The 16909-nt window shown below is 34.1% G+C and overlaps 1 protein-coding gene across 1 annotated transcript in view; it reads right to left on the bottom strand.

Moving 5' to 3' along the window:
* Positions 1-236: 236 nt before the first annotated feature.
* The window catches only part of LOC149776174 (transformation/transcription domain-associated protein-like), a 176703-nt gene continuing 160030 nt past the window's right edge, over positions 237-16909 (bottom strand). Inside the window, exons 89-90 of the mRNA XM_089942483.1 lie at positions 2537-2642; positions 237-852 (exon numbers count right to left, since the gene is read on the bottom strand). Of these exons, the coding sequence (XP_089798609.1) occupies positions 743-852; positions 2537-2642 (216 nt within the window). The 3' untranslated portion in view covers positions 237-742. The remainder of the gene's footprint in view (positions 853-2536; positions 2643-16909) is intronic.

The raw sequence follows: 16909 nt of genomic DNA, 5'->3' as shown, positions 1-16909 counted from the left end.
ATGAATAGGACACTGACACTGTATGATTCATTCAACACTATAAGAATCATACATTGACACTGTATGATTCATTTAACACTATATGAATCATACATTGACACTGTATGATTCATTCAACACTATATGAATAAGATATTGACACTGTATGATTCATTCAGCACTATGAATAAGACACTGACACTGTATGATTCATTCAATACTATATGAATCATACACTGACACTGTATGATTCATTTAACACTATATGAATCATACATTGACACTGTATGATTCATTCAACACTATATGAATAAGATATTGTCACTATGATTCATTAAACACTATGTGAATAATACACTGACACTGTATGATTCATTAAACACTATATGAATCATATTGACACTGTATGATTCATTCAAAACTATATGAAGAAGACAATCTGCTGCACAGAATTTAACTCTATGTTAGAAACAAAGACAATAATTACAATTTTATCTTTACCTCTGTCATTATCATTAAGGTGGTAAAATGCAATATATTCTGCATATGAACATTTCTTTACAATAGGATTTACATATATATCGATGATGTCAGCTATTCTGCAAAGTGCAAACATGTGTATTAATTGTTAATTAAATCAAAGTTCTGATGTCATGATCTGTCCTCAAAGGATCAGATATTTTTATCCACCTGTTACAAAGGCATTGTAGACTTTAAAAACATATTTGCAGCAAAAAATGATTGTTATGGTTATCACCGAGTCTCACAACCATGGATGCCAAGCCGGGTCCATTCGGCACAAGTTATCATGACTGTTGGCAGCGGCAACCAATGTACTGACTCTACTCTCAGCGCCATCGAATGTAGCCAGATCTGAAAAATGAGATACACATGAAATATTAATCTTCCTCGCATCAACAAGCCTCTGTAATTGTTGATATTTTTTTTAAACTGTAAAAGCTGTTGTCTCTATGCAAAATTCTTTCTTTTCTTCTTTCTTTCTGTTTCAAAACATTCGATTTTGTTCCTACTCATTCAGATATTTGGGTTACTTGATACTGCTAATACTTTGTGGAAAAGTTTTGCATCTTTGAAAAATGGTATATGTTGGAGGTAAATGTGGCCTGTATGTAAACATATGATATGGAATTTTCATTAATATGCCCTACTTTGGTGTCTCTTTTTCACACATACCAGTCATTTTAGTTAATCAACACCCTGTATCCATGCAAAATATCGCCAATTACATCAAATGCAATGTCCTCTTTACAGTCAGAACTTTTATTTGAGGCTATTATTTTTCTGTATGCAAAATATTATTTTCAAATAACATCCTGTCAGCATGCATGTGAAGATGTTTCTGAATCTTCTTGATTTTTCATCATAGTTCAAAAGATTTTAATCCAACTGAAATAAAATTTGCTCTGATGTTAACATTGTCCTGTACTGTCTGACCTAGATGCAACTTCCCAGCCAAATGCCTATTTTTTGTTATACAGAAGTATAGTGTAACAGCTGCATGTGCATTCCCCATGGCCGATACAGTGAAGTACCATCTATGCTTGACTGTAAGTTGAGTCCAACTAGATACAACATTGACTCTGGCCTGTCACTGCATAATGAGTCAGTAGATCAGGGTCATAGTCATTTGTTCTACTGATTATGCCTAACAAACTTCATAGACCATGCCAATTCATGATGCAATACAAGATATGGGTCTGTGCAGTTTGCATTTGGTCTCAATTTATAAATGATCATATATATTTATTATTCGCACGATGGTAAACTTGCAAATGTAAATGCATACTTTCCAACACTTAGCAATACTAGTGGTCAAACATAACATTGCATAAGAATGTAAATTATTACAATTTGCCTTGGAATTATCCCAGCCTACTTAAGTATGACCATGCAACATTTGATAAATGACTTTTTCCATTAAATAGGAATTTACCTTGGCACACAATCATTATTATGTGACCAAGTTGGCAGTTTAAACTTTCATCTGAGTATTCATTAAGGCCTCATGAACTTTAAAAAACAGGCATTAATATGCATGCATTAGGTAAACTTTATATGGATTCATATAAAGGAATCATTAAACCCTAATAAATATCGCCTCCCTCATTACAGTACTCTTCACAGGAGCTATTAAGTATATTGTTTCATGATAAGACCACCTTATAATGAAGTACATAATACAGTACTCCCTAATTATAATTCTGTATGTGGAAGCCACTGAGTATAATGTCTTGTAGTGAGATGAAATTATAATGGCATAATACAGTACTCCCTCATTATAACACTCTCCATGGCAGCCACAACTGAGATTGCCTTATAATGAGGTACATGATACATGTAATTTTACTGTCACATAATGAAATTGGATCCATGACCATAGTGGCCTCTTTTTTAAGCAAGAACTGCATTACAGTGAGGAGTCTTATAATGAGGAAATACAGAATTCCTATGATAAGTCAGACCACCATGACACAATGTTTAAAGCATAGACGAATTTTTAAAATATGTATTGTATTTAAAGCACTGGTTCACTTACTTTGAAGGCGAGTTGTAATGGCTGACACTGCTTTAGTAACCATGGTGATCAGCTGCTCTCCCTCCATATCTGATGGTTCTGTGCCAGGATTCAGCTCCTCTTGTTTCTGTAAACATAAAACCCCAAATTATTGATAAAATTCTTATCCGCATATTGGTATGATCAGTGCTAAATACCATATATGCCTGCTTATAAGCCATGTCCAAATAAAAACAACACAGACCCTAATCTACTGTTGTACCATATGTTGGCAGATCAAGAAATATGCTGTTTTTTCTACTGATTAGTCAAAACAAACTGCAAAGACTTATATCTGCTGGCGCATTAAGCAATGGGAGATCTGGATATGTGCATTTTGCATTTGGACCTGACATATAAGTGAGTATATACAGTGCCCAGATTGCATACTGAAGTCAAGAACATTTACAAGAAATATTTATTTCAGATGACTGACCTCTACAGTAGCATATAGCAATCAATATTATATTTGCTGGCATAAGCAAACTTGGATCCAACTGCAAACTACAGCGACCAGGAACTGCCATACCATAATTCTGGATCTAGCAGTTTATTAGGAGTACACAGAAGAATGATGATCTCCTGCACAGAAGGTCAATTATAACCCTGAGATCATGTAACTCTTCAAGTTGTGTCCCATTTTCTTGATTATTGTGTGCCCATGATCCAAGATGGATATATGAATACAGTTTTCCTTAGGGGTGCAAGACAGAGTTAAACATCCCCTTGGTGTCAGAAGTGGTGGTCAGATGGAGTAAAAACAAACCTTGGTGTAATAACTTGTGGTCAAATTAAAAATGTTGGTGGCTTCTGATGCACAAATGAGGATAAAAGGAAACACTGTCCTGGATACACAGGTTGGTGGGATCAAAGTTCCTGCACTTATCTAGAAAAGCAAGAGTACAATAAATGTGACCAAACAAGTCATCAAAGAAAGGCAGTTCCTGTAGCATTTAATTCAAAAGTGTAACATCTTTGTATAAATATCAGGGGTGTTATCATGATGTCTTTGTATAAATATCAAGGGTGTTATCATGATGTCTTTGTATAAATATTAAGGGTGTTCCCATGATGTCTTTGTATAAATATCAAGGGTGTTCCCATGATGTCTTTGTATAAATATCAAGGGTGTTATCATGATGTCTTTTGTATAAATATCAGGTGTTCACATGTCTTTTATAAATATCAGAAAGTTTCTGTAGTGTCTTTATATAAATATTAGATTTTCCCATGATGTCTTTGTATAAATGTGTGATTTGGATTTTTAACGTAGCTTTAACAATTTTTCAGTCATATCACTATGATGTCTGCCGTGTGACAGTTTACAGTTATGTCTAGCACTGGGTCATCATGCCGCAGACATGTAGCACGATGTCCCACCCAGTCACACTATTCTAATATCAGGCCGACCAGTCCTAACACTAACCTCTTAATGCTGAGCGTCAAGCAAGGCAGCTGTTAGTAATATTTTTGTAAGTCTTTGGTATGACTCGGCTGGGGATTGAACCCACGACCTCCCGCATCCGAGGCGGACGCTCTAGCCCCTAGTCGACTGGAGTGGTCAATAATGTCTTTGTATAAGTATTAGATTTTACCCATGATGCCTTTGTATAAATATGTAATGTTCCCATGATGTCTTTGTATAAATATTAGATTTTTCCTATGATGTATTTGTATCAATACGAAATGCTCCCATGATGTCTTTGTATAAATATCAGTTTTTCCCATGATGTCTTTCTATAAATATTAAATTTTTCCCATGATGTCTTTGTATAAATATTAGATTTTTCCTATGATGTCTTTTTATAAATATCAAATGTTCTCATGATGTCTTTCTATAAATATCAGTTGTTCCTATGATGTCTTTACAGTCACAAATTTAATTACTTTCATAAATGTAAATTATGTTAATACTGATGACACATATGCCCAAATCTATAAAAAAAAAATCCCTCCCTCAATGACAAGGTTGTATCCTGCTTGTGAAAAAAACACTGAGAAGCTTCGTCACACTTGCATTCCTGCCCATGTCTAAGTGGATTCCGCTACAGAGGCTGCAGTTGAAGTGATCTCTTTGTCTAACTTGCTTTCAAAAGGAACATCAAAAGTCACATGCAGTCATATCTTCATCATGTATTTTCAAAGCATATTAATGACCACTTAAGTGAGGACAGATGAAGGAATGACTACTGTAATATGTATAAATCAAGTCTTCTTTTACACAACCATGTTTCTGCATGTAAATTTAGGCAAAATGCAAATTATACTGAAACAATTTTTTGTCTGAAGTCATAAGGTGAGTGTCCATTATTTTGGCATGGAGAATAAATGTAAGATAGAATCAAAAAGCTAGCAAATATATTGAAAACTAATAAAATATTCTAATACTTATTCCCTTTATGACAGCTCTAATCCCACCAAGACGGCATCAGAGCAAAGAAACTACTGTGGTATGTGCTCGTGTATAAACCAGTCAACAGCACAGTCAAAAGACCTAGATCAGCCATCACATAATGTACCAGCAGATCTGGATATATTTAGTTGGCTACAAGTAATTAGTAGAACTAGTGACATAGACCCTGATTTGCCAGTGCATTATGCTACAGTAGATCAGGGTTTATATTGTTTTGCAGTGAGTGCATTAAGCCAGCATTCAAGACATAACTGATAAGATGACAATTTCTCTATATTCTGTTTCTACATATACTGTACTATTCCAAATCCTAATCTGTATTTTCATTAGCAATGCATCACTAATAGTACTGTACTTTCCAAATCCTAATCTGTATTTTCATTAGCAATGCATAACTAATAGTACTGTACTTTCCAAATCCTAATCTGTATTTTCATTAGCAATGCATTACTAATAGATCTGAGAAAAGCAAGAATATGATGGATGTGTAACTGGACAGATCTGTCGTCATGGAGCTATGCCTGATCAATCAGCCAAAACTCATGACTTGAAAGTATTTTTACTTATTTATATTTCCCCTAAATGACTGTGTCAAATGTAACCTCTGAAGGCGTCAAGCAAATTCTGGTTCCTTTAATGGCCAGTAATTTGACGCCTTAGCTTTACTAAGGTAAAATGCAGTGTTAAACTGTAAATCAAAAAGCAGGATTCATTTAGGAAGTGGCATAATTTGGACATAACCTTTCCAGAAACACATGCAACAAATGACATCAATACTTAAAGCTTTCTTCCACTGGTCCAAATAAAATGCATTTTTTTATGGGTAGCTGCCAAAATATTCCTGGCTCGAATGATGGCCTTAAAACCTGGGTAAAATAGACAACTTAACTTAGGTCTCAGCAGTATGAACATTTTAGGCTTTCATCTATAAAACGTCTATCATTTTTGATCAGTTGTTAAACCAGCCAAAGTCAAATAATTCTGGAACCTGCCCTAGTTACAAAAACCTGTCAAAACAGCCCCAATTCAAAAAAGTTTGCAACTATCCCTAATTTGGAAAATTGTCAAGCTAGCCATAGTTTAAAAATTTGTCAAACTAGCTCTAACTAAAACAGTCAAAACAGCCAGAGTTCAAAATATTTTCAAAACAGCTCTATTCAAAAAACCTGTCCAAACAGCCATAGTTAAAACAACCTGTCAAACAGCTCTACAGTAGTTCAAAACATTATCAAACCAGCCCTAGTTTTAAAAAAATTGTAAAACTAGCCCTAGTTCAAAAAGCTGTCAAATTAGCTCTAGTGAAATAATAACTGTCAAAATAGCCCTAGTTAAAAACATTATCAAAACAACCCTAGTTCAAAACATTGTCAAACTAGCCATAGTTCAAATAATTGTCAGACTAGCTTTCGTTAAAAAAAAAACCTGTCAAAACAGCTCTAGTTAAAAAACTGTCAAAACAACCATACATAAATAAAAATCACAACAACCCTAGTTAAAAAAAACTGTCAAAATAGCATAAGTTCTAAAAATTGTCAAACTAACCCATGTTACAAAAATGTCAAACAAGCCTTACTATTAAAAAAATGGCCGACCTAGCCCTAGTTCAAAACATTGTCGAAAGAGCTCTAGTTAAAAAAATTGTCAAAACAGCCCAAGTTCACATAACTGTTAAACCAGCCAATGTTCAAATAACTGTTAAACCTGCCCAAGTTGAAGTAATATACTGCTGAGATATATTTTTTTTTTGTTTTTTCATTAAAAAGACCCTGCTTGTGTAAGTTTTATTTCATTGCTTGTTTGATAAAAAATAAAAGATACATCTGCAAAGACTATTACGTTGTGTCCTGAAAAAATGTCTTATGCTATCATCTTTGCTGTCGACCAATGAAAAAAAACTGATACATGTATTATGTCATGGGTCTGAAATACGTGACGATACGCCACATGAAGCCTGGTATGTTGTATCCTGTAGTCGGCAAAACGACTGACATCACATAGTGTCACGAGAGATAATAAAGGTGGTCTGGCCCTTGGACCATCGAAAATGCCCTCATGAGGCCCTCAAGGTTTTTTGGATTTGAGACCAATGAAGTATGTGGATATTTTGAGACTGTGTTGTTATTTTTTTCAGGAAACTTATGCTACCAATAACTGTTACTGTATTCCATGTCACAAAACAGTGTACGATGTATTTTTCCTCCTTTTAAAGTATAACAAACAACCAACCTGATTTAATTCTGTGAATTTAAAAAGACACCAATATTTCAGTTATCATCAAGAACACTTTTTCCCCAATTCTGTTTCATTTTTGGTAAACATGGAAAGGCAAAACAGACATCATTTCACTTTACGGCAAACTTACTGATTCTTGAAGTTTGACAATTTTGTTTTACATATCTGACATAAATGAGTATGGTGTGAAATTTAAAACAGATATTTGCCTTTGCAATCATATCAGCTACAAAGTCAGAAAGGAAATTAAGTTGTATCCCACAGTTACAGAGACATACACGAGTCTGAATATGGAGCAATCTTGAAGAATGATGAAAGTATGGAAGTAAAAAGGCAGGTTTTCTGGGATAAATAACACCAATGTCAGGATACTTTAAATGTAGTAGCAAAAAGGAAGGCATTTTGGATGAATGACACCCATGTCAGGATACTTTAAATGTAGTAGCAATAAGGAAGGTGTTTTGGATGAATGACACCCATGTCAGGATATGCTGAATGTAGTAACCTGTAACAGAACTGATGTTTTGGGTTGGACAAGGCTCTCATCAAAATATTGTCAATCACTAAAGTTTGATGCATGTTAAACTTTTGTGATGAGATCACAGCAGTAATATACAGGGCTGTATAATATAAAAGCTGATGACAAATTTCAAATTAAAACGTCACACACTAAGAGATCATTTTTGATAACGTTTTTTTCTCAAGAAATGAAAACTGCAAACATTTAATCAAACAAGAGTCCCTCAAAGGGGCTGATGTTCTACTGGCTGAAAAGAAGTTCCAAGAGCTGAAGATAAGACCATTTCTTCTTTTCAACTGCCAACTGTTGCAACCATGTTATTTTTAATATCTATAACAAGATTTTCAAATTAGCAGATGTGGTAGTCATATTGGATGTATGATCAGCACCATTTTTATCTAGCACTATGACGGTCTTTTGGTCAAACCTCATATGAATATTTATAGGTTACTGCATTTGTATGGGAAAATGAGAACGAATTTTGGGATGGAATACTGCACAACCTTGGGAGTTGGACAAAAACGAGTTCATATTTTCCCATACAAATGCAGTAACCTTTTTATTATATGCTCATTTTTTTATTCTACCAAAGGTTTAATTATATAAACAAAATACACTACAAGAAACACCGTAAATGAATGAATGCCATATTCCAAACTAAATGCACAATTGCAGATTTGTCATTACACAATGACATCATTATTAATGCGCATATAACTCTGCCCAGATAAATTTGAACTTAGTCGCACGCTCGACATAACTTGCGAAAGAAAATGGTGTGTCTAGTTAAAATTGAAATTTGCATTCATTTTGTGAATGAATGCGCATTGCAACAACTTTTCCATTTGATCTGGAATTAATAGATTTTGGTATTTTGTTTCGATTCAATGAAAGTTTGTGATTTTGGACTGGATTCATCTGTGCAAATTATACATGAAATACATCGGATTGAAGTGGCGTGGGAGAAGCATGTTTACATCTGCAAATGTGTTTCTGTTTCTGTCGTTGAATTTTGAAATCATAACGTGGAAAAAATATGAAGTCTATCAATTGCAATTATCAAAAAGATGCTATGGAATTTAATGCTTATTTCAATTTGAGTGCAGTAAGGAGGATGCAATTGCACTTATCATCGAAATTACAGCAGAATTTTGAAATGTGTAATCCAGATTGAAAACCTATAACATGGCTCATGTAATTTGGATTTGCAGAATTAAGAAAATACATTTTGAGGAAATTCAGGATGTAAAACCATAAGTATATTTTATTTTGCCATTCTTATCATCATCTAAAGAAGAGAGTATATCACTTGTATGTTATCTGTAAGGACCTTATCTTCCGTCTGTTATATAATGCAGCTAGCCTAAATCTGTAACATTGTATCAACGCAGAATGTGCCAAAACTGCTGGTTTTTTTTTCTCCAGTCCATGACACATGTTTTAGTTCATTCAGAAACAAATTTAAACAACCACAAGGTAAAGAGCCTCTTACGCGAGTCTACATGATTTGTGTACAAATCAAAAGTGCTGGCATCTGCATCCATTGTTTGTTTACAATAGAAAGTAGTTCCTTTATGCACATGAATGCTATATGTGTATTGTTGTGCGAGTTCAGTATCGGGTAATACTGAACGAATCTGACAATGTAAAGTTAATAGGGAATAAAATGAGCATAGAATAAGGCCATCTATTCAAGAAAGATGAGCAATAACAAGATTTTCAAGGTGGATGCTGTGGTAGTCAAACTGGATGTCAGATCAGCGCCATTTTCATTTAAAACTGATTAAACACTATAGGAAGCCTTTTGGTGAGAAACCCAATTTCGATATTACCATCCATCTGGAAGGAGTACTCAGTAGCAATAACACAATTTTTGGAAAGGTCATCATAGTGGCCATATTGGAGGTCTAAACATTGCCATTTTCATTTAGGACCCAAAAGATATCACAAGAAGACTTTCAGTGAAAATCCCATGCTGATATAACTTTCCATTCATGAGGATAAGTGATATAAAGATTCTCAACATGGCTGTCATGATGGACATATTGGATGTCAGATCCAAACTATTGAGGACCAACTGGACATTATATGAAGTCATTTTTAGTTAGCAAATGGCTAACATTTCACTTATAAATGAAGTATACTTTATAAGTAAAATGCCTAATCTGCATATAAAATTATTATTACCTATATGTCACTTGCAAGTGATAAATATAAGGCACATTTTTGCTCTATACAAGTTATTTCATAAGGGTCAGACAGTTTTTCAAAATGGTAGCTAAAGAGGCAACAGCACTGTTAGAGGAACAATGTCGGATATATTTTTGATAAAGCCTGTCATAAAAAATTTTCACTTAATGGCTAGGTTAGTTAATAAACATAACATTGCCGATAATTCAAAAAGGTACTTATGTAGATTGTACTATAGTTGTAACAACAGTAATATGAATGGCACATTATATGTCCACCCATTTTTAAATAAATGAATTTTTTTATGCTGAAAAGATATTAGCCTGACCTTTTGAATCCTGAAATCAAATAACTCTTTCTTACCTTATGTGAAAGTCACCCAGAAATTAAGGCCAAGTATGTGATGTAGAACCAATTTCACTGTGCAGAAACCATTATTCCTTTTTCAGTTGGTGACTCTAAACTTTGACCTTCTGACCTCAAAATTAACAGCCATTTTCCTTCCTCATAACTAAGCCATCCACAGTTTGGTTGAGGTATGTTGTGCAACTAATGTAATTGTGCAGAAACCATTTCCATTTTTTTTAAGTCAGTGACCTTAACATTTTGATTTAAAGATCAATAGGGTTACACCATGTCACAAATTTTGGCAACCAATGATGATGTAGTATGGAAGATATTGTGCAGAAACAATAATTCTTTCAATTGATCTCACCTTGACCTCTGACCCATTAAGCCCAAAATCAGTAGAGTTAATCCTTACACTAAGTGCCTGTCAAAGACAAAGTTTCTTAAATGCTGATGATGGAAAACTCAAATTTGATGGCAGAAACCATTTTTTCTTGTTTCAGTCACAGAGAACATGACCTTTTGATCCTGAGATCAATAAGATTCTTTGTTAAACCAAGGGCAAGCTATCCATAAGACCATGACCTTTTGATCCTGAGATCAATAAGATTCTTTGTTAAACCATGGGCAAGCTATCCATAAGACCATGACCTTTTGATCCTGACATCAATAAGATTCTTTGTTAAACCAAGGGCAAGCTAACCATAAGACCATGACCTTTTGATCCTGACATCAATAAGATTCTTGGTTAAACCATGGGCAAGCTATCCATAAGACCATGACCTTTTGATCCTGAGATCAATAAGATTCTTTGTTACACCAAGGGCAAGCTATCCATAAAGTATGGTAACTGTAGATGGTGGAGAACTTGAGTTTTTGAGTTTAAACCATTTTCATTCTTTTAACCCCAGGTGCAAGTCTAGCTATGCTATCACAGTGGCCCTGACCTCTGGGCTTTGTGCTAAATCAAAAGCGATCTTTCTTACCCAAAGTGCATGCCATCCACAAAGTTTAGTAACTGTTGGAGGTGGGAAAATAAAGTTAATGTACGCAAATGAAATTGGTGTCAGATAGTAGGATGGACAGATATACGGACATCATAGCACAATACACTCTGGATTACTGCTGGGTGTATAACAACTGGGATAAAGGGACGTGGGCCACATTGGCCACTGGTTTTTGAAAACTGAAAAATGTGCAACTGCTACATTAATTCTTGTGGAATGCCTCTTTATTTCTGTTTACAAGATGAACCTAATTAATGGATAACTGATTAATGTGTTTACTCGTGGAACACTGCACTGCCTCTGCAGTAAAATTAATCGATGTTGCATAATGACTCAATCCTGAAAACCAACTCAGTAAAGATTTATCACATCCTGCTTGCCTTCATATCCAATGGACAACAAGGCAAATTAAATGAATTTGTTTTTCTCAAATTAACTAAGCTTGTTTAATCATGTCACAGAAATAGGCATTTTTGTAAAAAGTTATAATATTCCGCAGCCAACATTTAAATTCAAGTCAAAATCACCATAAATTCCTGTAATTTTGCTAATCCATTCTCATTTATGGACTAACAGATAAAAAAATATTGAGAATACTTGCAGGGTTAGAAAACAGAATCAGGGATACAAACATGTTTCCTTGTTATGATGATAAGTAAATAACAACATTCCTCTAAAATCATGATATATGAAATTAAAATGCCTATGAAGTGTTTTCTTTTAACCACCTAATAATTAAAAAATACATTATAATTTGTTGGGACAGAAAATATATAAACAATTACTTTTCTAAGCATATTGAAATGATTTTAGACGAAAAGTTGTCAAAAATTATTGAGAACAACCTGAGCATAATGCCTCTTGGGGTTAAAAGTTTGAGTTTTGTTCCTTTGCATAGCTAGACTTGCACTTGGGGTTAAAAATTTGAGTTATGTTCCTTCGCATAGCTAGACTTCCTCTTGCGGTAAAAAATTTGAGTTATGTTCCTTTTCACAGCTTGACTTGCTCTTGGGGTTAAAAATTTGAGTTATGTTCCTTTGCATAGCTAGACTTGCTCTTGGGGTTACAATTTTGAGTTATGTTCCTTTGCATAGCTAGACTTGCTCTTTCAAGATCAAAAGAACTTAGAATTGAAACCTATTTTTAGTAACTAAAACTAGACAGCATACCAAGGGTTTTAGACATAAGAGTGTTTGTGATTTGGATTTTTAAAGTAGCTTTAAAACTTTTCAATCATATCACTATGTGTGGCAGTTAATAGTGATGTCTGTCACTGTGGCATCAAAGCAGCTGTTAGTACCATTTTTGTAAGTCTTGGTATGACTCGACTGAGTTCAAATCCATGATCTTCCGCATCCGAGGCAGATGCTCTAACCACTAAGCCACCGGAGCGGTCTATTTTTAGTAACTAAAACTAAGCAGTGTACATAGGCTTGGAGGTGTAAATTCCTTCCAAGCCAAAAATCAGTTTAAAAACATCTTTACTTAGATTCAAACCTATTTACAAACAAAAGTCAGATGAGTATGACAGAAATGAAGGAATAACTCTTTTAAGGGGTATTTTTGTTTAGTAATGGGTATGAGCAAAATGCACCCCCCCCCAAACACAACCACCACTATAGGCTGATGTGCATTTTAAAGAAATGCACTTAGCTAAATACTGATCCCCTTATATGGATCATTAGATAGAAAAGTGTAGGAAACAATACCCTGTCACCAATCTTATATTTTGATGAACAAGCATGAAAAATTCCTCAAATTTGCACTGGTTTAAAATCACAAGTTCCTCTTTTCAAATATATCAAGAATGTTTTGGGGGGAGAGTGAATTTCTTCACTCTAATAAATATATCAATTTCACATAAGAATTCCATCAAAGAAGGATAGTGTATGCCGATTTACAGCCAGTCAAAACTTGCTAGTGTTTTATCAAGATAAAAATTTTTTGCCAATTTATCATTTATTTTTTTGACAGTATAGTACATACCATAATAAAACTATAAAAATTTCAATTTTTATTATTCAAAGCGAGATAAAATCACTATCAAGTCATCTTATGTCCAATATTTCCCATAGTTCATAGCACCATGACATACTGTGGTAGCCAGTATGTATGAACAGGATTTAATATAACATAAAGTGTAGGCATCCCCAAATGGTACCCACAATACAAATAATGACAAAAAAAGGATTAAATTTATTAAATCCTTAAAGATTTTTAATAAAAACTTTTAAAAAATGTCCAAGACCTTCTCACCATAAATATCCTCAGCGGTCGCATACAATACCAAAAGGCTGACTCTGTTAGTCACCTCTTCTGACATGCCTTACGGCACATGAGGCTTATTCTCAGGGGTAGAGGTAGCAAGGGATTGATAATGTAATAATGTAATCTTGTCTTTTTCAGATGCACAGTATTAATTTTATAAAAGTGGATGTGCTTATGGGATCATTCAATTTGGCCCTTTAGGACAAGTTGGATATATAAGTATAGTTAGAGAAGGGCTTTATAAATAATTTTTATGAATAGATGTTTCAATATTAAGGTTTATTTTATGCTAGGCCATGAAATACTGGAGATTTTTAAAGAAAGATGTATGATAAAATATACATTATTAACTCTGCAAGCAAATGTCTCCAATTTAAGACTTCACGGTTTATTGAAGTATATCGAACAATGGCATATATTCATTGTGTGCGTGTGACTTGGACTTTTAACGGAGCTTTAACAATTTTTCAGTCATATCACTATGATGTCTAGCACTGGGGCAACATGCCACAGACATGTAGCATGATGTCCCACCCAGTCACATTATCCTGACACCAGGCCGACTAGTCCTAACACTAATCTCTTAATGCTGAGTACCAAGCGAGGTAGCTGTTAGTACCATTTTTGTAAGTCTTTGGTATGACTTGGCCAGGGATCGAACCCATGACCTCCCACATCCACGGCAGATGCTCCAGCCACTAGGCCACCAGAGCAGTTATATATTCATTGCAAATATATGCCATATGGAGCTTGATGCCAAGAATATAATAGTTAAATTATATTGTTTATCAAATAGCTTGATGCTGAGGATATAATAGATAACTACACTGTTTTATCAAATAGCTTGATGCTGAGAATATAATAGTTAAATTACATTGTTTTGTTTAATAGCTTAATGCCGATGATATAATAGTTAAATTACATTGTTTTATCTAATATACATGTATGCAGTTTTAATGAAGGAATTTTATGTAAGGTACCTATTCAAGCAACAACATAATTTTGTCTTCAAAGGCAAAAATATAATAAACTGAACTAAGACTGATGACTCCCATTTGTTGATTCTGCCATTTATTTACATACACCATAAAAAGACTTGAAGCCTAATCTATAATTAATAATAGTTCACATTAGTACTTCTTTGATGTCACAGGCACATGCCAACATCCTATGTCACATGACAAAATGGTAGTGGAATGCTGAAAAATGCTCTATAGGCCAGAAATATGTCCTTTTGGATGGGACTAATTATTGAACATAGAGTGCGTGCAGTGCCATCATGATATTGTGTCAAGTGGTGGCAAAGGCCAATATTAATGAACAAAGTTGTGACATATATGTGCTCTGTATTAAAAATAAAAATATTTGTTCTTCATTGCTCTTCATCAGATCTCAAAGGATCACAGAAAGAACAGAAATCTCTAAATTTCTACATCAAAATTAGAAAATAATTTAAAAAAATGAATATTAATCATAATTAGGTTAAGAAATATTAATAAATGAGGTCTATATGTTTTATGTGATTTCATTCATTTCATTAATACCTTATGTCAGCAGAAATTTACGAAGCTTAATCAAACTTTCAGTTATTATCTGAATTAATTTATGTGAAAATGTAAATTCTGTTTAATAAATAATCAAGTTAATAATGCTTGGGTTTAAGAACACTTCCAATTCCAAATGACAATATGGATTTTACCATGGAAATCTATATGATAAGCTTCAATTTCCACTCCTCCAGTTATGGCATACTTGCTATTTATCTACTTGCGTAAAGATGTGAGATATAAATGTAATTACTCCTGGCAAACTATTTGTTACAATTAAAAATGATGTGAATTTATTGAGTTGTCAACTTGTTGGAAATAAATAGTATTATTATAGTACTTGCCTGGTAATATTAATTCTTGGATACCTCTGCCCCTGGCTTAGGGGTATCATGTTCATCAAGAGCAGCTAACAGGAATCAGATTAAATAATCCCCTTCAACTGGCGTAGGTCTGATAAACATCAATATGGCAAAGGGGCTTTATGAATTCCGCATATGGGCTATGCAATCTCTCCTGAGATCCCAGACACTTCAAACCATTTTCAAAATTATGTTCATTAAATAGTGTTGATTGTTTTAACCACTGTACTGTTCAGAGTAAGAGAGCTACTAGATTATCATGCTATACTGTAAATATTCGCTTATAAGCAGAATTATAAACAAGAAAACATCATGTATACCCATCTATTGACCTTGACCTTTGAGACAGGGACATGACTATTGTATGATAAGGCATGGACCTGACTTAAGTTTCATCCAGTATTTGTACAAGTACAAAAGTGACAAGGAAACAGGACACTGGCTTATTATCTCTTATGGTGACCTTTACCTTGAGGTAGGGGGCATTACAGCTATGGTTTGGATTTGCGAGGTAGTAGTCCTCCTAAGGGATTATGATCAGGTAACATAATTTGAAGTTTCAAATATCTTCAATGGTTGAAATGTTCTACTACAGACAAGAATGCCTATCTCATGCAGGGTATCGGGTATGGCAATAGTATGAAAGACAATGTTGAGTCATGATATATTAACTGGCTAAAGTTTCATAATATCTTTAGAGATTCAAAAGTCATACTCCGGAAAAGGATATTAGTCATATAATTACATTTTCCATTCCTGTGATCTGGTCTTGAGGCAAGGGGGTTGGTTATGGTGTGCTACACACCCACTATACATGACATATAATTAGCTCAAGTTTCATTAAAATATCTTCAATGGTTTAAATGTTTTACTCCAGTCAAGGATGCAACTCACAGAATTTGGTATCCCCTTGCTGTGACCTTACCCTTGAGACTGGAGGCATAGCTATGGTATATGACAAACTATCTATACACGATAAACAATTGACTAAAGTTTTATTAAAATATCTTTTTGGTGGTCTCTACAAGAATACAAGTCACACAGAATTAATGTTTTCCTCACCGTGACTTGAAATGAAGCCCAGGGACATGGCTATGGTATGAAACTCACAATCTAGTAATTGAAATGTACTTGGGCAAAGTTTCATAAAAAAAATCAACCATCATAAAGCTATGAACCAAACATGCAATAAAGCAAATGTTAATGCCATCCAGGAAATTTAAGATAAAAGGCAAGAAAACATAATTCTACAAGGATTGATGATTCCAACTCTGCTCCAAGAGAAAATGGAAAATATTTAAACCAAGCCCTCCATTCATGAGACTCTTCAACTTGAACTTAAACAGAACTTTTGGATGGTTGATAACAAGCAAATTAACATATACAATATTCAGAATCTGCTGCATGTTCATTTGAAGGGTGATGTTAAATACAGATCTTTGATTTTATGAAAATGCAACCAGTCTAA

Source organism: Sinohyriopsis cumingii, chromosome 18 (genome assembly GCF_028554795.1).
Source record: "Sinohyriopsis cumingii isolate HCF-2022 chromosome 18, ASM2855479v2, whole genome shotgun sequence".
Classification (NCBI taxonomy): Eukaryota; Metazoa; Mollusca; class Bivalvia; order Unionida; family Unionidae; genus Sinohyriopsis; species Sinohyriopsis cumingii.
Note: the sequence above shows the minus strand (reverse complement) of the source record. Positions and strands in the feature narration are given on the sequence as shown.